Source organism: Nicotiana tabacum, chromosome 24 (genome assembly GCF_000715075.1).
Source record: "Nicotiana tabacum cultivar K326 chromosome 24, ASM71507v2, whole genome shotgun sequence".
NCBI lineage: Eukaryota > Viridiplantae > Streptophyta > Magnoliopsida > Solanales > Solanaceae > Nicotiana > Nicotiana tabacum.
This window is the reverse complement of record NC_134103.1, coordinates 93,594,548-93,617,615: the sequence shown is the minus strand read 5'-3', so window position 1 is coordinate 93,617,615 and position 23,068 is coordinate 93,594,548. Positions and strand designations below refer to the sequence as shown.

At 39.4% G+C, this 23,068-nt stretch overlaps 1 protein-coding gene across 1 annotated transcript; it reads left to right on the top strand.

The window, feature by feature from the left end:
- The first annotated feature begins 623 nt into the window (after positions 1 to 623).
- Positions 624 to 2,899, top strand: LOC107802545 (protein NUCLEAR FUSION DEFECTIVE 4-like). The gene has a single exon (XM_016626062.2). The coding sequence runs from the start codon at positions 846 to 848 to the stop codon at positions 2,550 to 2,552; it is 1,707 nt and encodes a 568-aa protein (XP_016481548.1). The 5' UTR covers positions 624 to 845; the 3' UTR covers positions 2,553 to 2,899.
- The last annotated feature ends 20,169 nt before the right edge of the window (positions 2,900 to 23,068 follow it).

The following is a 23,068-nucleotide window of genomic DNA, read 5'->3' as shown; positions in this document are numbered from 1 at the left end:
TTCCCACTAGGTTTTATTTTAGTTAAGGTTTTAACGAGGCACATTATCTGTTGAATAGACATTCAAGGGGGAGTGTTATAAATAGAATTGTATTTAAGGTGAATGTCTATATTTTAGAGAGATTCTAGGATTTGTTACTTTGTGACTAAGTCACTTTTTTCCTATAAATAGAGGAGTTCTATTTCATTGTAATTTATCCTAAATCAATAAAAATTCTCTCTCTACTTTTCTCCGCAATACTCTTTTCTTCTTTTATTAAACAGTACTCAAATTGTGACTAGTAGATATTTTAATTCGATGGACAAAGACTCGGAATGAATTAAGATAATTCTATTTTATAAAATACTGCCCCAGTAAAGTTGGAAACCTTAATCTAAACAATCACTCGCATTAACAACTTAAGGTAGTATTAGTTTCTAAATCAGATTATTAGATCATAACTTTGCAAACTAATAATTTATCGCACGTGAATTCTATCCAAAAGTCTAGAAGGCCCACCATCCACTCAAGTCACAAAATACAACTCAAGTCATAAAATACAGTTGAAAAAGCTAATTAAAATACGTGAAAAGGGAAAAAGAAAAAAAAAGACTTAAACGGTGAACATATATAAAGAATGATTAGTCCTGGTAATTTAGGATAAGGAAAGAGAATCCAAATTATGTCATACTCCTAATCTCTTAAATAATCTCATCCAAACCTCTTATTTAGTTAACCTAAATGAATCTATACATACTTTAGTCTAGATACAAGATCTTGTTATTTCTCTATACTTTCAACACAACATCTTATAATTAGTCCTCTGGAAAAAAAAATCTAGAGCGGCCATTGTTGTTTGAAAAACCATGGAAAATTTTGGTATGCACATGCTTGTTGGGCGATGGTTTATGGTATTTGCTTCACTTTTAATCTTGTCGGTCGCAGGTGGTACATACATATTTGGACTCTACTCTGAAGAAGTGAAGACATCATTAGGTTATGATCAAACAACCTTAAACTTACTTGGTTTTTTCAAAGACTTAGGTGCAAACGTTGGAATTATTTCTGGTCTAATTAATGAAGTCACCCCACCTTGGGTTGTTCTCCTTCTTGGTGCAATTATGAACTTTTCAGGGTATTTTTCAATATGGTTAGCAACTACTGGGAAATTAACTAAACCAAAAGTTTGGCAGATGTGTTTTTGTATATTTATAGGTGCAAATTCTCAGACTTTTGCAAATACTGGAGTTTTAGTTACTTGTGTCAAGAATTTCCCTGAAAGTAGGGGAATTGTGATTGGACTTTTAAAGGGGTTTGTTGGTTTAAGTGGTGCTATACTTACACAGTTATATCATGCTTTTTATGGGAATAATGGGAAATCTTTAATCTTACTTATTGCTTGGCTTCCTGCTGTTGTTTCCTGTGTTTTTCTTAGAGTTATTAGGGTTATGAAAGTTACTAGACAAGAAAATGAGCTCAAGATTTTTTACCAACTTTTGTTTATGTCACTTGGTTTAGCTGGTTTTCTTATGGTTATAATTATAGTGCAAAATAGGGTTGAGTTTAACAGTGTTGGTTATTGGTCAACTGCTGGTATTATTCTTGTTTTGTTATTTGCTCCTATAATTCTTGTTATAAAAGAGGAATTGAAACTATGGGATACAAAGAAACAAAGTTCAAGTCATCCTATAGAAGTCAAAGTTGTAGGAATTGAGACACCACTTCAATCTTCAGCAACTGTTGTTCCAACTAATAATCAGACAGATCAAGTTTCTTTCTTTTCGAATGTGTTTAAGCCGCCGGAAAGGGGTGAGGATTATACTATACTTCAAGCAGTTCTCAGTATAGATATGTTGATTTTGTTCATTGCTACAATATTTGGAGCAGGGGGACTTTTAACAGCTATGGATAATTTAGGCCAAATTGGTAAAGCCTTAGGTTATCCTAAAACAAGTATCACTACATTTGTGTCACTTGTGAGTATATGGGGTTATCTCGGGCGAGTAGCTTCTGGATTCGCCTCTGAGATTTTCTTGGAAAAGTACAAGTTTCCGCGTCCATTGATGCTCACATTGGTTCTTCTTCTCTCTTGTGTTGGCCATGTTTTGATTGCATTTGGTGTAACGAATACTTTGTATGTCGCGTCCGTGCTAACGGGGTTCTGTTTTGGTGCTCTGTGGCCTTTGATATTTGCAATCATATCTGAACTCTTTGGACTTAAGCATTACTCAACATTGCTCAATTTTGGTGGTGCTGCTAGTCCAATTGGTGCTTATATATTCAATGTTAAAGTGGCTGGGAATTTGTATGATAAAGAGGCTATTAAGCAAATGGCAGCTCATGGTATTATTAGGAAGCCAGGGGAAGATTTGACTTGCACTGGAGTTGATTGTTATAAGATGGCTTTTTTTATAATTGCAGCATCTACTTTTGTGGGGTTTATTGTTTCTTTGGTTTTGGTGCTCAGAACATTCAACTTTTATAAAGGGGATATTTATAAGAAGTTCAGAGAACAAGGTAAAGCAGTGGATGCTGAATCTCAGACCAGAACAAATGGTGATGCTTCATCATAAAAAAACAACATAGATACAATCCTAGATTTTCTTGTTTTGAGGCTGGAATTTGCCAATGCAATTGAGTGGTGTTATTCATTCTGCAATGTGTGACTTCTTGTGCTTAAAGGACAAGTCGAATTTTATGTAGTTGAAGATTTCTTTAACTAAAGTTGTGTAGAATCAAAGTTTAGAAAATCAATTACAAAGATTTACAAGCCAACAGCCCAAACAGTAAAGCCTAGTTACAACTGATATAACGTTTTACTGTTTGTTCGCATATTACTGTAATTTCTATATAGCAAAACATTTCTATATTTCCCATAGACCTGTAATGGTTCTGGAAAAGAAGTACTCTACTTTCATCTTTAGACTTGACATTGCCGAATATACAGTTGGTCTACTGCCCATCTTTAAATGACTAGTTAGGAGAGCAACCGTGATAATAACTCTAGTCCCACCGTTTGTCTACGTAGTGGTGGCAAAAAAAATAGTTATCCACCCATATAATCATTAAAAAATGGGTCGTATAACGAACTTTTTAAAATCGAATCAAACATGGATAAGAATCATATTATCCACTTAGAAAATCGATAGCCAACGGATAACCAATAAATAATTAATGGTTTAACTTTTATATTTGTATAGCCTAAAATTGGGGGTTCCTCAAGTTTAAGAGGCCAGAAGCTCTTCCCAAATGTGGTCATATTCAAGAAACCTTGGATAATATGAATATTCATATTATCTGTCGGATAACTCATTTTTTATCCGTATTAAATATGTCGGGTCGAATAATTTATCCGTTTTAGCATTACCCGTTTTGACCCATTCATATCCGACCCGACACACTCGTTTGTCACCCCTAGTCTACAGCCCTTTAAGTTACTGTTTTATTTAGTTCTCATAAGTAACGGTTAAGGAGAAATAATCCAGGAAGAAATTGCTTTCCTGTGTCTCAATTGTTCTCATATTTGATCAAACTGAATAATATTGCCTCGTACAAATATCTCACGAATATGAGCTGCAATTTGTAGGCTACATATTTGAAAATAATTATTGTTGTTGATATTATAGTAGACCGACTGAATATTCGGCCAATCGTCCGTAAGTAACTCATAAAATGTCAAGATGCAACAAAGGTACTTTTATTTTTCAGAACGCCCCGTTAGAAAATTCTTTTGACTCTTTTAAAGAAAACTACTATTCCAGTGAAGGAAAACGCTTAATAAAATAATTGTATGACATGTATCGTTATATACACTACCATTACTTAATTATATTAATTAATTCAATGTGTACTCAATTTTATCACCTAACTATGATAAAGGTGCAAGTATATTCTTGTCAATGTGTATTGAAGAGAATTAACAAGAGAAATTAGGTAAAATCAAAGTCGTGAGAAACAATTTAATATTTACCATGACGTTGAGATATATTAAGGGCTCGTTTGATTAAATTTCGGTATTATTTTATTCTTCATTCCGTTACATTTTTATTTTGGGTACAAGTAATGCTAATAAAATTTTATACTAAAATCTTGATATAATATTATACCACATTCAATCTAGGGTATTAATCCAACAATTAATTACCCTTGGATAAAATAGATCTGAACTACAACAATATTCTTTGGACTATATGGCATGTGAATTTTGAAATATGGAATTTGGATGCAAATTAAGGAAGTAAAAAGGAGAAACGTATAACTTTTGAAAAAGTATCTATCATGGAGCACAAAACATGTCAAATGTCAATATATTGCAGTGAAGAAAAAAAAATCTAAGATAAGTGGACAGTTTCATTTTCAAGATCTTGATTAAGATAAGACTCCTAGAATTGTACTTCAAAACTTGGTATCGTGTGGAAAATATTTAAAAACCAAAACTGTTAGAAAAAAAAATCTTATTTTGACAATAACCCCAATTGAGTTTTCTTGAATTGAGTTCAAAAAGAATTTCGTGCGTGCTTTGCTTATCTAAGCTTGTGACGTTACTAAAAAAGTTTATCTTTAGAAAAGGTATAATAATGTCTTCCTTCACATATGCATGAAATATTATCCAAAAATCCAAGTTGTTTATCTAATCTGAAACTAAATCATAAAACCGAAATAAGTCTTCTCAGCAAACCAAAACATGTCAGGATCACGCTGAAATCACAGGTGCAAAAGAATAATTATTTTTAGCAGATCGTTCAAATATATAGGAGCGGGTCAGGGTCGTTGGATATTTTAAAAGATACAAGTGAGTTTTATTTAATACAAATAATACACGTGGCGGGTTAAGAAAATGTCACATGACGAAGTTAAAGTCAAAAAATCCACCAGATTAGTTTTGTTAGATATAAGGGTAAGTTTGAGCCCAAAAACAAACGTTAGAAACATTTACGGACAAAAAGATTAACAAAAGATATTTTTGAGCAATTTTCAATATATTAGGTTATTGTCGGCCCTTTTCCGTACTAAGAAAGAGCGATGAAAAGACAATTGGAATTAGCTACTCTACTTGACATCTTAGTTTATCAAGAAAATAAGGAGCCTTGGTAGTTTCTTCTTATCACTCAGGGAGATATGTGAAACAATACATCTTGGTAATGTGCTGAAAATTAAAAACAGGAAAGGGCCAAATATACTCCCATATTATGAGAAAAAGTTTAAATATATTCTTGTTATACTTTGGGTCTAAATATACTCCTGTCGTAATATTATTGGTTCAAATATACCCTTTTTTTGTTAAGTTTGTTCAAGGTGGACATCCAATCCTACGTGACACTGATATTTGATGAGGTGCAAGCCACATGGCATGCCACCTCAGTGCCCCTAATCCATATATAAAAGATTAAGATTTGAAATACAACACATACCAGTGCCACGTAGGATTGGATGTCCACTTTGGACAAACTTAACGGAAAAAGAGTATATTTGAACCAATAGTATAACGATAGGGGTATATATGAACTCAAAGTATAACGAGAGATATATTTAAACCTTTTCTGATAGTACAAGGGTATATTTGACCCTTTTCCAAAGTGAAAATAGGACCATTCCCACCTTTTCAATGTCTTTCTAGTACTATCATGCCATAAAAGATGGTGATGTAAATGTAACTTCTGTTTATTTAAATATATATATATATAATCTTTATAATATATATATATATATATATATATATATATATATATATATATATATATAATCTTTTTCTTTGCTCTTAACAATTGTTCATAGATGTTCTACCTCACTAAATTAAGATAATTTTCCCTAGCAACTACGGTCAAATTCCTCTATAATAGATATTCTTTATAACAATACTTTACTATAATAATCAAGTTTTTTTTGGAACCAATATTTCATGTTATGTTATAACATTTATTCTCTATAACAATACTTCACTGCGGTCAAAATTATCTGAAACAAACAACTCTATTATAGAGAAGTTTAACTGTATTATATTTTTTTTTCTCAATTTGCTTAAAGACTGTAGGGACTGATGGGAAGACAGATTCACGCGAAGGAAATATTCTTTTCCTTGTTATATATATATGTTTACCCTTAAAATCGGATAACAATTAAATTTATAAGTGGTTTTAAGGATATGTGATTTCACTTGGCACAAACTGAGAAATATAAGAATTAAAGTTAGAAATTAACTGTAAAATGAAGCAAACCAATGTAACGCGCAACTTTGACCCTCGAGCTAGGTCGCCCTCGAACCAACTGAGTATATTATTGAAAAGCAAGAAGTGAACAACTTAATAAGAAAGTTTAAGATAGAAAACGTAATATATTGCTTTGTTATGCGTGAATGTCCCCCTACAAAATAATTGGAACCCTCTTTATATAGTAGAGGAGTTCTACATATGGTACAATTCTAAATACAGAAGGAAATCTTTTAATTAGCTAATCAACCAGTCTTGACTTGATACATGCCGAGATCTCCGCCACAATCCTCGCTCGGTCACGGATTCCTCGACTTTATGTTATTTGATTTAGCAGGTTTCCTTCGATCTCGCTAGATCTCTATCCTTCTAGGTCTCGATTAACCATATAAAACCGGGTAAGCCCGATTTTGACCATATACAGATAGTCCCCTCATTTTTTGGAGAGTAATGACAAGAAACGATTTGAGCCTTCGATCTTCACCTCGGTACATCATGACGTAATCGTCGTGACATAAGTAGCAGGAGTGACCGAAATATCTCGTCGGTATAGTTTCTCGGGTATTTAATACACGTCAGTTGACGGTCGGCCATTACCAGTTTTGACCCGTCGTTGTGAAACCGATAAATAGCCCCATTCTTCATTATTTCAAACTTTACTTTCAAATCTTTTTCATTTCAATCTCCATAGTTCTTTGCCTTCTCCAAACCTTCCTATCTTCAGGTTTTTGAGTTTCTTTGCTTGTTCTTCCTAAAACACCAAATACTTCAATCTCCATTCTTCTTTGCCCACAAAAACTAAATGGCCAAAACATCTAAAACTGTTCCGTAGAAAGAGGTTGCTTCCTCATCTCGGTCAGCCGGTGAAAAACCAGTGGTGGAGCCATGCCCTGAAGAACTTATTCCCGGTGTGTGTGTCATTGATTCCGACTTTAAGGTAGAGAAACCTTCATCGGTTGTCGCGCCCCCTTTTCTCGCGAAATCTGATTTCGACATTGACAACTCTTTTAAAAAGGAAGGAAGGGTTACTAAAAGAGAGAGTCGCCACCTAACGGATTAAGGTGCGTTATGGCACCTATTGCAAATGACTCGGGTTTACTAGTTTGTGTCACCAAAGATCAGGTAAGGGCTCAAATTACCTCGATGAGAAGGTATTAGGCACTCCTCGAGGTCCACAACGGTGGGTACCGGCCGAACTTAAATCATGTGAATTAGTCTAAGAGAGAAGAGAAACATAAAGAAAGAATTATTTTAATAGGAGTCGGGGGGTCCTAAGTTTTTTAGCTTAAAGGATCACCCCGTGTAACATAAATAATACTTCGTAACTCCCTCAAGACGGGGGTGTTACTCATATTATTCAGCGGGCACAAACTATCATCTCCTGCTACTTGATTACTATCTTTAAGTTATTTACCTAAAACGCTCTAATCAATTCTAAATTGTACCCTATGTGTGCACTACCCGTCCCTTGCCTATGGCCCAGGAGGCGTTTCGACCTCTATTTTTGAATTGTTCTAGACTTAACTTAGGTTGCTCAAAAATGCTAAAAACTAGGCGACATACAAAACAAATCGGACTTTTATGTAAAAACAAATAAGGGCTCAGGTTAGCCTCCACACTTAGGCAGCAAATACACGCAAACAAATTAGGCGTTTTGATAGTTTCAACAATTGAAGTCGTTATGCCCTATAGACATGATTTTTATATGACACTGAATTTAATGAGCAAACATTTTATACGTAAAAGCCTTTTCTCTTAATACAATTTTTAGAACCGACATAATTGCCTACTGATTGCAGGTATAAGGGATTAAAACCTATAGGCATGATGTCTAGGTAATTCACGCAGTAACTAACAATGGTAATCACATGAATATGTTCAGAATTGCTTAATCGAGTCCTATAGGCATGGTTTCTAGAATGGTAATTAGCATAGTGTTGAAAACTCTTAAAGAAACGAGCAGGGTGATAATTAAAATGGATTCAGGCTCTATAGGCATGATTTCGAGAATTAAAACTAATTTTATATCCTATAGGCATGATTTCTATAATTAAAAACTGATTTTAGATCCTATAGGAATGGCATCTAATTTGTAGATTAAACCGTAGGTAAACAGAATCCTATGCACACATTGAGATATTAATTATTCAATATCCTATAAGCATGGTTTCTAACAGGTAAAAGCAGAACACATTTGAACTAAATAAAGAACCTACAGGCAGGATTTCTAACACACATTTGAGCAAAGTAATGAACCTATAGGCATGATTTCTACCCATTTCAATACAAGTGTAAGATAAAACCCCTTTCCCAATTTCACTAATACCCCAAAATATTATTATAAGAATTATTACAGACCAGAATGAATTGAATAAATTACAAAGTAGAATAACTATAGGGAGCCTACAGCAAGCCCAAAGATATACCCAGCCAAGCCAAGCCTTCATTCTCATGGCTCATAACAGCCCAAAATTACATCTTCATAGACATAAGGCAGCCAGGAATTAAGTGATTCCCAGTGGGCATAAAACTGAGTTGAGCATATAGAACTAAGACCCTAGTGTGTCATAGTTCCCAAGGGCTTCAAGAACCCTAGGCAGTGCTCACACTAGAGAGGTTAACAGAGATAATTCAGAGGAGAGACTAGGGACCAAGTCCTAGTGTGTTAGAGTTCACAAGGGTCTCAAATGAACCTTGAGCAGTACTCACACTAGGGAGGTCAAAGGATAGAACCTACGTAGCCTTGGCTTTCAGCCGGCTAAGAATGGGATTCAAAGAGCTCAGGTGACAAGTGAAAGAAGGGACCAAGTTGAGAAACAGGAATTGAGGGATTTAAACAGACACGACCAAATTGAGAAAACAAAGCAAACAATTGAATAAATCACAGAACGTTAAAAAATCAAGCTGAATGTAAACTGAGAAATAGGTCCCACACTTAGCGTATAAGTAGTCATATGCTAAAAAGAAGTTGAGAAAAGAACATGTTTGCAAGATTGACAAAGATTGTTATACACAGGTGCAAAACAGGTTGAAACATGGTTGAATTATGCTAAGTACACAACCTTGTATTATTACCAAGAAAACAGGACAGCATGCCTAAACAAGGCAAGTACTAAGAGGTAACATAAAATCGTTGGAGATGGTGGTATAATACACAAAAGGTAAGAAAATCATGGAAACATCCATGATTGAGGCAGATTCGGAAAGGCTTTTTGAGAGGTGACAGGTTAGGGTTTTCAGAGATGAGAGAATAGAGAGGTGGCGGGTTTGGAGGGAATGAGGTTAGGGTTTAGGGTTGAGTGATATAAGGAAAGGGGGAAGTCGTTTGTGAGCCGTTGATCATTTTTGATCAACGGCTGGGATTTGAGAAGGGGTTGGGTCAGGTTTGGACTGGGTTGGGTCGTTTAGGATTGGTCTGGGGGTATTGGGCCAAGGTCTTGGTAGTCTGGTCCGAAATTAGGAGGAATTTAGGGCTAGATTTGAAATACCCAATTTTAATCAAATAAATAATTTATAAAAGTAATAAATAAATAAATAAATAAAATATAATTTGTGCATAAAAATGATTAAAAACAATTATTTAACATTATAAAAATATAAAAAATTTTTTTTATATAAATAATGTAATTATATGTACATATGGGCTATTATTGCAAAATATGCAATTTAGCCTTGAAAAATGCAAATGTAATTATACGAAATGCACTGAAAATATTTAAAACCCCATAATTGTATAAATGATAAGTTTGGATGATTAAATCATCATAAAAATAATTAGGAGGATAATTATTGGATATTTATATAATAAAATGCAGAAATAAATTGATTTAAAATCTTTAAATATCATGGAAGATTATGAAAAAACTTGTGTATGCTTGTAAATCGAATGATGATGCATATGCTGTGTGTGTGTGTATATATATATATATATATATATATATATATATATATATATATATATATATATATATATATATATATAGAGAAAAAATTGGGTATCAACATCGGTTCCTGGTCAATGCGAGCCGGTATCGAGATATATATGCTCGATATCCAAAAGCCTCCTTGACCAGAAGAAAGAGGTTGTGATACCAGTACCAGAAGAAGTGATCGCCAACCACGTGGAAGGGTTTCTGAGTGATACACTTACCCTTTCACGGTGGGTCCCCTCGGTATAGTCATCGTAGACTTCTGCAAGAAATACCAGATGACCATCGGCCAAATTCACCCTTCTTTCTGGAGGATCGTGATACTGCTCCATTTCTTTGTGAGCAAAATTGACGTGCTTCCCTTCACCCCTGACCACCTTATAAGATTATATAGCTCTCGACTCTATCGAGGTGGGCTGATAAAGCTTCAATGCCGGGCCACCAAGGCACTCAACTCGAGTATAGATGAAGACAAAGATCGGGGCTGGATGGGCCGGTTCCTTCGGGTGAAGACCACGGACCTAATCCTGGCTGAGAGCATGCCATTTCCTGAGAAATGGAATATGAAATGTAAGTATGATTCCATCATTAATTTTTGTTTGTTGTTTTTACTTCTTCATCCTTTATTATCAGTGTTTTTCTCGACACAGCCGTTACTTGGATGCCGGGTATGGTTCCCTACCTCGAGAACTGGGTTAGGAGCTTGGTTTCGACGTCAACATACGCCGAGCGCACATGGCATAATTTTTCAAAGGGTCGGTGGGAGGCTCGTACTCATGGTAATCCTTCTTCCTGACTAACCGATTTGCCTATCGTTCAAGCATCTTTTCAAACATGAGTTTACTTACTTTCTCCTTTTGTAGGTTTCGGAAAGGATGCGACTATGAGACCCTCGTCCGGTGATGAAGAAGTTTCACCACCTATCTCGAAACCGGCGAAGGAAAATAAGAGGAAAAGGGCCTCCAACTCTGAGGATCAAAAACCCAAGAAGATAACAGCCTGTAAACCCGAGGGGAACACAATCCCGCTGACTATGGAGTCAGTCTAAAGACTAATGGATAAAAATAAGAAGAAGAAGAAGAAGAAGAAGAAGAAGAAGAAGAAGAAGAGAAAGAAGACGATTTTGGGTTGGTGCCCCGTGCGCGAGCTAGCACAGAGATTCGAAGAACTTCGGAACCGGTGGGAGTTCAGTTGATACTGCTCCATCTAGGCTTGATGAGGTCGAGGAGGAGACTTCGGCCTAAGTCCCCGAGCTGAGAGGAACCGAAGATGCTTTATCTCGGGGAAAAGAGACCATTGAAAAGGCGGTGGATGGCGGTGCAGAAATCGGGCTTGAGGCTCCCCAAGATAGAGGCGCAGCCCTAAAAGACCCACTTGGGGAAATAGAGATTGAGGATTCCCCCTCGTTTCCTTTATTTTCCGAGTCGATGATATGCGACGCTCAGGCCGTGGAGACTTGTCATGGGGAGGGAGCCTACAGAGAGGAAGATCCTTTCCGTTGTTATTTTATTGGGGTAAAAGATGTCACCGGTCTGAGTGACTTGGAGGCTTCAAAGAAGAGCTCGGGCGAGGCTTCCTCGAGTTTTAAACTGACCAATCAATTTCCGGCCCCTAGTGCCGATCCCGGGCGTAAGCGAACAATCATTATCATGGTCCCAGAGAATGCCCGAGTTCTTGCTGCCCCAGTAGAGGTGGTTATCTACCTCCGATGTTTGGTCATGGAAGAAGACCAAGCCTAGATAGACGAGGTGAGAGCGTATTGTATTTTCAACGAAGCCCAACAGGCCCTAACCCGGGTAAGTTCATAATTTCTTTGTCAATTTTCATATTTGTATTTTTCTCCCCTTGTATAATATCTTCTTTCTATTTTTGTATGATTCTGTGCTTCATCATGAGGCTTTCTTTCAATCCCGAGGGGAGCTGAGCCGGTACGAAGACGAAATCCGAGGGCTTACTGAGGAGAAAGATGCTTTCAAGCTTCTCAGTGAGCAGAGAGAAGGGGAAGAAAAAGGACTTTGGGTTGCGCTAAAAGCAACTCGAAAAGAACAAGCTGATCTGGACGAGCGGGTAAAAAGAATCTTTGAAGTTAATGACACTGACTCGGGCGTTGTAGCTAACAGTTCGGTTCCATAGGTCCAGCGAAAGCTCGATGTGATCGGCCAGGTTCGTGAGGAAGTGGATGCAGTGAAAGCAGAGGCCGAGACATGGAAGACGAACATGGACCGCCTTGCCTCAGAAATGGAGGCTGCCTGAGCTCAACTGGCCTCGGCTGAGACCTAACTTCGAAGCTTGAAAGAGAAGGCTTTGGTGCAAGCCAAGAAAATTAATGAGTTCAAGTCTCGGTTGGGTTCAACAACTTCCGATCGAGAGAGGCTAGCCACAGAACATACAAGGCCAAATCGGAGGTCGAAATGGCCAAGGCTAATGTTGATGCAATGGTGGTCGTCTACCGGTCCGACGCTGAAGTTGCTCAGCTTCGATCAAAGGAGGTTGCCGAAGCTGCTCAGGCTCGAGCAAACTGGGTTGCCAAGCATGCTAAATGCCAGTGTCGAATGGAGACTCTCGAGGAGATCCATGCTCATGGCTTCGATCTTACAACCGAGATCAAGAATGCTAAGGAGCTTGAAGCTGAAGCCAGAGTGTTGAACTTTCCGGATGATGATGATTCTGGGAGTATGAGTGGATCTGAAAGCGAAGAAGGCCTCGAGGGCGAAGTTGCTGCTCCTGGAGAAGACGAAGTCCATTAGGATTAGTATCTTTTGTGTTTCTTTTAAGACCGTTTCGGTCTTTTGTAGAGAAATTTGATCAGGCCATACTTCCCTTATAAATACTTTTTGACATATATATATAAACTTTCTTCCTTCCTGTCCTATAAAATTATGAAGTTGTATTCTAAGGTCTGAGATTTAGATAATTTGATTGAAACCGAACTAGTATAGCCCTTAGGCTTTACGATCGAGTGAATACTTGCTCGAACTCGAAGTAAGGTAACCCTTAGGTTTTTTATTTCAGCGAGGATGGTCTCTCGAACTCAAAGAAAAAAATAGCCCTTAGGCTTTTGTAAAAAGATTGTTTATGGCTTTCTCCCGTTTTTGGCTTGAAAAAGTTTTTTATCATTTGTATTTGCAAAACTTGTAATGCCTTAGCATGAAATAAGGAATTATTCGAGAGTTCGAACAATTTTGTACTCATTAAAGTTTTCGATGCTTGATATTATCGAAGCCTTTGATGATTTTGTCGGGGGGTAGCCTTTTTAACCGGTTTATGAAAGAATTCGAAGGCCTGTTTTGTTACTGAATTCAGACATCTCCGACCCGTGTTAATTCATCCATAGCCTCTTTAGTTCGGGATTTGCCCCTTGGATTTATTTTCCCGTTTTACTTCGAGCTTCCCCGAAGTGTCAATCCCCGAGTGGGGTGGCAGTGGCCTATTACTTAAAAGCTCTTATGATCTCGGAGTTTTAATAATTCGATCTCGTTTATTTTTCGGACGATAGTCTCCGAGCGTGGGGGTAATTATCCGAACTTTGGTTATGGTCGGCCCTTAAGCCTGCTTACATAATAGATCGAGAGTATGAAATTGTAAAGTAAAACAAATTTTCTAAGGCATGAGATATCGGTAAAGAAAAATACTTCTCTTTATAAATGATTATACATGTGTACATATTCTGTGCCAGGGCTCGAGCAAACTACGCGGGCAAGGTTCATTTGACCATTTGGCCCTTACAAATATTTCCTATCGAGGCCCTGCTTCCATGAAGTAACTTTCTCGCATCAAAGTTGACATTCGTGGGAAATACCCCCCAATGTTCGAGGTTGATTGTAAAGAAGCCCCGGATACTGTTGAATTGTTCTAAGTTAGCACGATCAATAGTTGCCTCATTAAAAACTTTGCCGGAAAACCCATTTGGGACTAGACCGGTCTAAAGGGAAAAGAGTGCAACGCGTGCCTTTAGACCTAAAGTCTTCGTGTCGAAGAATCCATTGATGTTTCTGGTCGAACACCTGCAAGGGTTAGTTTAAAATATAAATGAAAATGGGAGGGGCCGTACCTTAGCAGTAGTATCATTTTAGGTGCGATACGTTCCAATTGCTCGGCAGTTATTTGTCGTTCATTGTGCCGAGCTTGTAGGATTCTTTTCTGATGATTTCGACTGGTACGGTCCTTCCCGATTGGGACCCAGTTTCCCTTCATTCGGATTTCGGGTGTTGAGGGCGACATTTCTTAGCACCAAGTCCCCGACTTTAAAATGTTGAAGATTGGCTCTTCGATTGTAGTATCTTTCGTTCCGCTGTGTTTGGGCGGCCAATCGAAAGAGAGCGGCTTCGCGTCTTTCGTCCAACAATTCTAGGCTCGTATACATGGTCTCGTTATTCGACTCCTCTTTTGCATATTGAATCCTGATGCTAGATTCTCTTACCTCGACCGGGATCAGAGCTTCGGGTCTATAAACTAACGAGAATGGTGTTGCTCTGGTACTAGATTTCGATGTTGTGCGGTATGCCCATAGAACGTCGGGTAGTATTTCTCTCTATTTTTCTTTGGTGTCGGTCAATCTCTTCTTAAGATTTTGTATGATGGTTTTGTTGGTCGATTCGGCTTGTCCGTTCCCGCTAGGATGATAAGGTGTTGATAGGATACTTTTGATCTTGTGATCCTCGAGAAATTTAGTTACTTTGTTGCCAATGAATTATTTTCCATTATCACATACAATCTCGGAGGGCATCCCATATCGACATATGATGTGGTCCCAAATGAAGTTTATGACTTTCTTTTTTCTGACTTTCTCGAAAGCCTGTACTTCAACCAATTTAGAGAAATAATCGGTCATAAACAAAATAAATTGAACCTTACCTAGGGCCGACGGAGGAGGGCCAACGATGTCCATTCCCAATTTCATGAAGGGCTGTGGGGACAGGACCGAGCGAAGTAGTTCCCTGGTTTAATGAATCATGGGCGCATGCCTTTGGCATTTATCGTATTTTTGAACGAACTCCCTTGCATCCTTACCCATATCGGTCAGATAGTACCCTGCTCTGATTACTTTATGAACCAGCGAATCGGCACCGAAATAATTTTCACAAGTGCCCTCATGAATTTCCCGTAGGATAATAGTCGGTATCTCCTGATCCTAAACATATTGCCAATGGTCCATAGAATGTCCTTCTAAATAGTGTTCCGTCTTTGGACAAAGTGAACTGTGATGCCTTTGTGTGCAGAGGTCTCGACTCCTTTGGATATGATGGAAGCTTCCCGTTCTTTAAGTACTCTATGTATTTATTTCTCTAATCCCAGGTTAAACTTATGGAACTTATCTCGGCGTGACCTTCTTCGATTACCGATCTCATGAGTTGTACGACAGTCCCCAAGTTGAGTTCGTCGTCTTCGACCGATGAACCTAAGTCTATAAGAATGTCGGTCTCGTTGTTTTGTTCTCGAGGTACATGTTGCAAGGTCCATTCCTTAAATCGATGTAGAGTCACTTGTAGTTTATCCAAGTACCTCTGCATTCGGTCTTATCGAACTTCAAAAGTCCTGTTAACTTGGTTTTCCATGATGAGGGAATCACACTTAGCCACTATGACCTCCGCTCTCAAGCTTCTAGCTAGTTCGAGACCTGCAATCGTGGCCTCATTGTTAGTCAATTTTGTAGTTCTGATAGACTGTCTAACTACATTACCTGTGGGTGATTTTAGTACGATGCCTAGTCCGGACCCCTTCGCGTTCGAAGCACCGTCCGTAAAGAGGGTCCAGACTCCCGAAGATGTACCCGATTTTATTAGTAGTTCTTTTTCAACCTTGGGTACGAGGACGGGCATAAACTCAGCCACGAAGTTTGCCAAGATTTGAGACTTGATGGTAGTTCGGGGTCGATACTCAATATCGTACCCACTGATTTCTACGGCCCATTTGGCCAATCGACCTGCAAGCTCGGGTTTGTGCAAAATATTTTGAAGAGGATAAGTTGTTACAACACATATTGGATGACATTGGAAATATGGTTTTAGTTTCCTAGAGGCGCTTATTAAAGCAAGCGCTAATTTTTCTAAGTGTGGATATCTAGTTTCGGCCTCTCCTAAGGTCCGACTAACATAATAGACATGGAATTTCATACCTTGTTCTTCTCGGACCAGGACTCCACTTACCGTTATCTCCGAGACTGACAAGTATAGGTAAAGTTGTTTGACCACTTTCGGGGGAGGGGGGTGAAGCAGCGGTGGGCTCGATAAATACCGCTTTAGTTCCTCCAAGGCCTGCTGGCGTTTCGGAGTCCATGCAAAATTTCTCTTCTTCTTAAGCAGCGAGAAGAATCAGTGGCACCTATCTGAGGATCTCGAAATGAATCGTCCTAGGGTGGCTATCCAACTCGTCAGCCTCTGCACGACCTTTACATTATCCACTACCATGATATCCTCGATGGATTTGATTTAATCGGGGTTGATTTCAATTCCCCGATTGGACACCATAAAACCAAGAAACTTGCCCCAGCCAACCCTCAATTCACACTTTTCGAGGTTGAGCTTTATATTGTACTTCCTCAGTATATCGAAAGTCTCCTACAAATGCTTTAAATGGTCCTCTACTCGCAGGGACTTAACTAACATGTCATCAATATAAACTTCCATTGATTTTCCTATTTGTTCTTCGAACATTCGGTTTACTAGGCGTTGATAAGTTGCACACGTATTTTTTAGACCGAATGACATTACATTATAACAATAGTGTAAGGACCCGTAAAACTCGGGGTTTCGGGGTGCCAAGTTAGATTCCTGCGTTATTATAGTAGAAATTCTTCCCGGCGAGCTTGCGAGTCGCGGTTCGGACTTTTTGGATTGAACAGTACCCTATGGACTCCGCATAATGTCCGCAAAGTGAAGCAGTAAGTTTGGCCAACTTGAGGTCAGTTTTACGGTCGATTAAGCGACCGTATATCGGTCGCATAATTCCTCTTAGGTTTTTGCGGAGGGAGTTCTGCGGTGCATTATGCGATCGCAGAACAAGTATGCAGACCGCATACTGGTCGCATACCTGAGCCGAAAGTTTAGGCCCCTGAGGGCCATTTCTTCGGTCACTTTGCGGATCGCATAACCATTATGAGGTCGCATATGCGACCGCAGACCTGTGTCAGGGCACTTTTTTAAAATTTAAAACCCAACCCCCATTCCGTTAAGACACCCATTTAGCTTATTTTGAAGTTCATTTCTGATATTTCTAGTGAGAGAGAGAGAGGGTTCTAGAGGGAGAGCCTAATTCCCATCAATTAATCTTTAACCATCACTCAAAGCTTGGAAATATTCAAGTAGAGCACCAAATTTTTCATCCAAAAAGGTAAGACTTCATCACCCCAACTCTTAATTTCAAACATAGCTATAATAGAGTATTAATAAGATGGTCCATCGGTATAAGGGTTGTTCATCTTGCATGCATGTGATAAAGAGTGTGGGAAAAATAAAAAGTGAACTAGAACCATGAACGTTTTCCTAATTTTGGGTTTAATTTGTATATTGAAAAAAATAGATTGAGGTTGCTAAGGGTTCCAGATAATTGTAGAGTCTAAAGAAGCGCAATTGAGGTATGTATGGCTAACTCTCTTCTTCTTAGAATCGAACTCCTAGCGTCCGAATAATTGGTGTAAGTTCCAACTTGATTATACTAGAATTATTTGCCTTAGTGTGTTTGATTTAAAGATTTATGTTACCTAATTATTTTAGATGGTTACCATGTCATCATGCTATTTGAGAACGTAATTATGATTTTCTAAGCTCCTTCCCTTATGTGTGAAATGCCTTATGTAATGGTACTTATCGAAATGAATGATTATGTTATTTGAACAAATAAAAAGGGAAAGACTTGAATTGTAAAATGTTCCCAAGTGCCAAGAACTACTTAATAAATGAGGCTGTTTGCGCCATGTAACGAAAGATGGGAAAGAAATGTGAATTTAGTGAATAATTGAAAGAGGTTATGTCTCAAGTGAGATGGCTTAGCCGATCGGGCCGAGATCGGACGCCACGATGTACACATGGTGGCATTTGTATTGGGATTATTGAATTACATTGTGGATATGGATATGTCTCACTTGAGATGGCTTAGCCGGTCGGGCTGAGACCGGACTCTGTGTAAAAACACAGTGGCATTTTGAGTTGTGGCTTTGGCACTAAAGATTATTAATCTAAAAAGATGAAAAGATTGAATTGGAAACTATATGATCCTTACTTCATGTTTTCTTTGTATTTCTATGAAGTACTTATTGATTATTATGACTGCCTTCTCTTTGTTTTACTGTTCATTCTACTAAGATTAGTGATTGCCTTACATACTAGTATTATTCGACAGTAATAACGTCCCTTTTGCCAGGGGCGCTACATCTTTGAATGGATGTAGGTGCTTCCATTGAAGATAGTGTCGATCGCAGATAGTGGTGCTCTCTTTCTCTCCTCACAACAGTCTTGGTGAGCCCCATTTATCCTAGGGGTGATGTAGTCCTTCTTTTGTATAAGTTTTCATATTTTGAGGTATAGGTGGGGCCTTGTTATTGGTATTGTCATGTTGCTCATTTGTACTTTTAGAGGCTCCGTAGACGTTTATGTGGGTCGTGTATGTATGTTGGGGTGGTCGTTGGATCGAGTTGTATTTTGGAAATTCAACTATGGCATAATGTATATAAGAAAAATGAACTAGCAATGTTTATATAACTGATCTCTCCCCGGTTTTACAAATGGTGATGTAATCCCTTTTTGGATTATGATTGAGTCGGGTAAGAAAGGTTTAATAGGCTTGCTCGACCGGGTTCAATCAGTTGAGCGCTGGTCGCGCTCCCTGAGGTTGGGGCGTGACAAACTTGGTATCAGAGATTAAGGTTTTAAAGTGTCCTAGGATGTCTCGGAGCCGTGTCTAGTAGAGCCCTTCTTATCGGTGTGTTGTCGACCACATCTATAATTAGGGGGCTACTTAGACATTTAAGAATGATACCCTTCATTGTTGTTCTATATCATGTGATAGAGCGGAGTGTGAGGTTGTTTTCTCCTAACTCGTGCATTGTTCTAACTTTCAGTAAATGGCACCTAAGAAGAGAGCGAGAATTGTCCAAGAAGCCAATGCCACCCCAGGAGTGGCTGTTGATCCCCTACTTGATAATGCGGGTGAGGATAATCCCCCTACTATCACACTGCCTGATTCGTCTACTCCAGAACAGACTACCCCAGTTCCTACACCCACGTAGGGTGCCATAATCCCTCCCACCGATATACCTGTTCCACCTCCAGCCCTAGCTTTAGGTCCCGGTATTTCCGATGTGGATCTTAGAGGAACTATTCAGATGTTGACTCAGTTAGTAGCTTCCTAGGCTCAAAGGTCAAATGTTTCACCCACCTTATTTAGCTCGTAAGAATATTCTTCTGGTTCTAAGGTAAACAGGTTCCTTCAGTTAGACCCTCCAATGTTCATAGGTACTGATCCCGGGGCAAACCCTCAGAATTTCATTGATGAGATGCATAAGACTCTCCGAGTTATGTGTGCTACTGAAGTAGAGGGAGTAGAGTTAGCCTCTTATCGTCTGAAAGGGGTGGCATATTCCTGGTTTGAGATGTGGGAAGATTCCCGTGAGGAGGGGAGCCCTCCGGCGAGATGGAATGAGTTCGCGGATGCCTTCATAGACCATTTCTTGCCTGCCGAGACTAAGGTAGACCATGCTATGGAGTTTGAGACCCTTAAATAGGGTAGTAGGAATGTGTGGGAGTATCACATGGAGTTCGTGCGCCTGTCGAAGTATGTTGTTCATATGATGTTGACTATGGAGGCAAGAGTGCGTCGATTTGTGCAGGTCCTTAGCCCTTTGGTTATTAATGAGGCTTCCATAATTGCTCTAAATTCTGACATGAACTATGGAAGGATGGTGGCATTTGCCCAAGCTACAGAGGCTCGAAAGTTAAAGCTCAGGATGGAACGGGAAAGTAGTAGTAGGGCCCGATTAGCGGGCAACCTTGGGGATTCATTTGGAGGTAGGAGATCAGCTTTTTGGGGAGGATCATCAGGGTCGTCCCAGTCTTATGCTCAGTCTTCAGCTAGTGCCCCACCATCAGGGCACGGTCAGTAGCATGGGAGTCGCTTTAGGCCCGGTCAGGGCAATAGGGGGTCCCACCATCAGGGCCGACCAAGAGGGAGATTCCAGCAGCAGTAGAGGGCCCCATGCCCTAAGTGTGGTAGGATACATTCGGGAGTTTGCTACCTAGACATGCCAGTATGTTACGGATGTGGAATGAGAGGTTATATTCAAAGGGAGTGTCGTGCATCCCGTCAAGGTGCAGGCAGGGGCACAACTCAGTCACCCGATCCTATAGCTGCTACATCTTCAGCACACCCTCCAGCTCGAGGCTCTTCAGCACCCGCAGGGCGTGGTACAGCTAGGGGTGGTGCATAGAGTTCGAAGGGACCCAATCGATTCTATGCTATGAGTGGTCGACAGAGTGCGGAGGCATCCCTAAATGTCGTCACAGGTATATTGACCGTTCAATCTCATGATGTGTATTCCCTTATTGATCCCGGATCTTCTTTGTCCTATGTTACTCCTTATGTTGCTACGAGTTTCGGGATAGAACTGGAATAGCTTCATGAGTCGTTCTCTATATCTACTCTGGTTGGCGAGTCTATTATGGCCGCACAGGTTTATAGGGATTGCGTTGTCATGGTGCGTGGTCGGGATACCATGGCCGATCTTATTGAACTAGGTGATGATTGATTTTGATGTAATAATGGAAATGGATTGGCTTTATTCATATTTTACCAAACTCGATTGCCTATCCAGAATCATGAGGCTTGAGTTTCCTAATGAGCTAGCTGTTGAGTGGGAAGGGAATAATGTTATGCCAAAAGGTAGGTTTATTTCTTACCTTAAGGCCACAAAGATGATCAGGAAGGGGTATATTTACCATTTGGTCCGAGTTACGGACACCACTGCTGAGGTGCCTACCCTTGAATCTGTACCAATTGTGAATGATTTCCCCGATGTATTTCTGGATGAGCTCCCTGGAATTCTTCCAGATAGGAAAATTAATTTTGGGATTGATGTGATATTGGGAACGCAGCCTATATCCATTCCACCTTATAGAATGGCGTCGGTAGAATTAAAAGAGCTAAAGGAACAACTAAGGGATTTGCTAGAGAAAGGTTTCATCCGACCGAGTATGTCGCCTTGGGGCGCACCGGTTCTCTTTGTCAGGAAGAAAGATGGATCGTTGCGGATATGTATTAATTATCGGCAACTCAACAAAGTCATAATCAAAAACAAATACCCATTGCCTAGAATAGATTACTTGTTTGATCAATTACAAGGTGCTAAGTTCTTCTCCAAAATTAATTTGCGGTTCGGGTACCATCAATTGAAGGCAAGGGAGAAAGATATTCCGAAAACAGCTTTCAGAACCCGATATGGGCACTTTGAATTTTTGGTAATGTCTTTCGGGCTAAAAAATTCCCAGGCAACTTTCATGGATCTTATGAATCGAGTCTTCAGGCCGTTTCTTGACTCTTTTATGATAGTATTCATTGACGACATCCTTGTATATTCACGAAGTCGAGAGGATCACGCCGACCACCTCAGGGCAATTCTGCAGACTCTTCATCACCACCACTTGTATGCAAAGTTCTCGAAATGTGAGTTTTGGCTTGAATCTATTACATTCTTGGGTCATGTGGTCTCCGGAGAAGGAATTAAGGTTGATCCTCAAAAGATTGCGGCAATGAAGGATTGGCCTAGACCTACTACTCCAACAGAGATTCACAGTTTCTTGGGTTTCCGGGTATTATAAGAGATTTGTGGAGGGGTTCTCCACTCTTACCTCTCCATTGACTAAATTGACGCAGAAGGCGGTTAAGTTCCAGTGGTCAGATGCTTGTGAAAGGAGCTTCTAGGAATTGAAATCAAGATTGACTTCGGTGTCGGTATTGACCCTGCAGAGGGTACCGAGGGGTTTGTGGTGTATTGCGATGCTTCAAGGATCGGTCTTGGGTGTGTATTATTGAAACATGGTAAGGTTATAGCATATGCTTCAAGGCAACTTAAGAATCATGAAAAGAACTATCCAACTCATGACTTAGAGCTTACGGCGACGGTTTTTGCATTAAAAATTTGGCGTCATTATTTGTATGGAGTCCATGCAGATGTATTCACGAACCACAAGAGTCTTCAATACATTTTCAAATAGAAGGAATTGAACTTAAGGCAGAAAAGCTGGCTTGAGTTGCTCAAAGATTATGACATCGACATTTTATATCATCAAGGGAAAGCTAATATGGTGGCGGATGCTCTTAGTCGGAAATCTATGGGTAGTTTGGCTCACTTGGAGGCATGTCAAAGGCCATTGGCCTGGGAAGTTCACCAGTTTGGGAGTTCGTTTTGCGGACTCTAATGAAGGGGGAGTGATTGTGCGGAATAGGGAGGAATCATCGCTTGTGACGGAGGTCAAGTAGAAGCAATATAGTGATCCACTGTTGGTTCAGCTGAAGGAAGAGATTCATAAACATAAGACTACGGCTTTTTCTCTTGGCATGGATGACAGAACATTAGGGTACCAAGGGCGACTATGTGTTCCATACGTAGATGGTCTTCGGGAAAGAATCATGACAGAGGCTCATACTTCTAGATATTCCATGCACCCGGGTTCTACAAAAATGTATCATGACCTCAAGGAAGTTTACTGGTGGAATAACATGAAGAGGGGTGTGGCGGACTTTGTGGCAAAATGTTCAAACTTCCAACAAGTGAAGGCCGAGTATTAAAGGCCCAGTGGGTTAGCTCAGAGTATAGAAATTCCAATGGGGAAATGGGAAATGATCAACATGGATTTTGTTATAGGGTTACCGTGCACTCCGCGTAAGTTTAACTCAATTTGGGTGATCGTGGACCAACTCATGAAATTAGCACACTTCTTACCAGTTAAATCAACCGACACTGTT

What these genes read in the sequence shown, in the direction of transcription:
- LOC107802545 (XM_016626062.2), top strand. Translation starts at nt 846, where the DNA reads ATGGAAAATTTTGGTATGCACATGCTTGTTGGGCGATGGTTTATGGTA.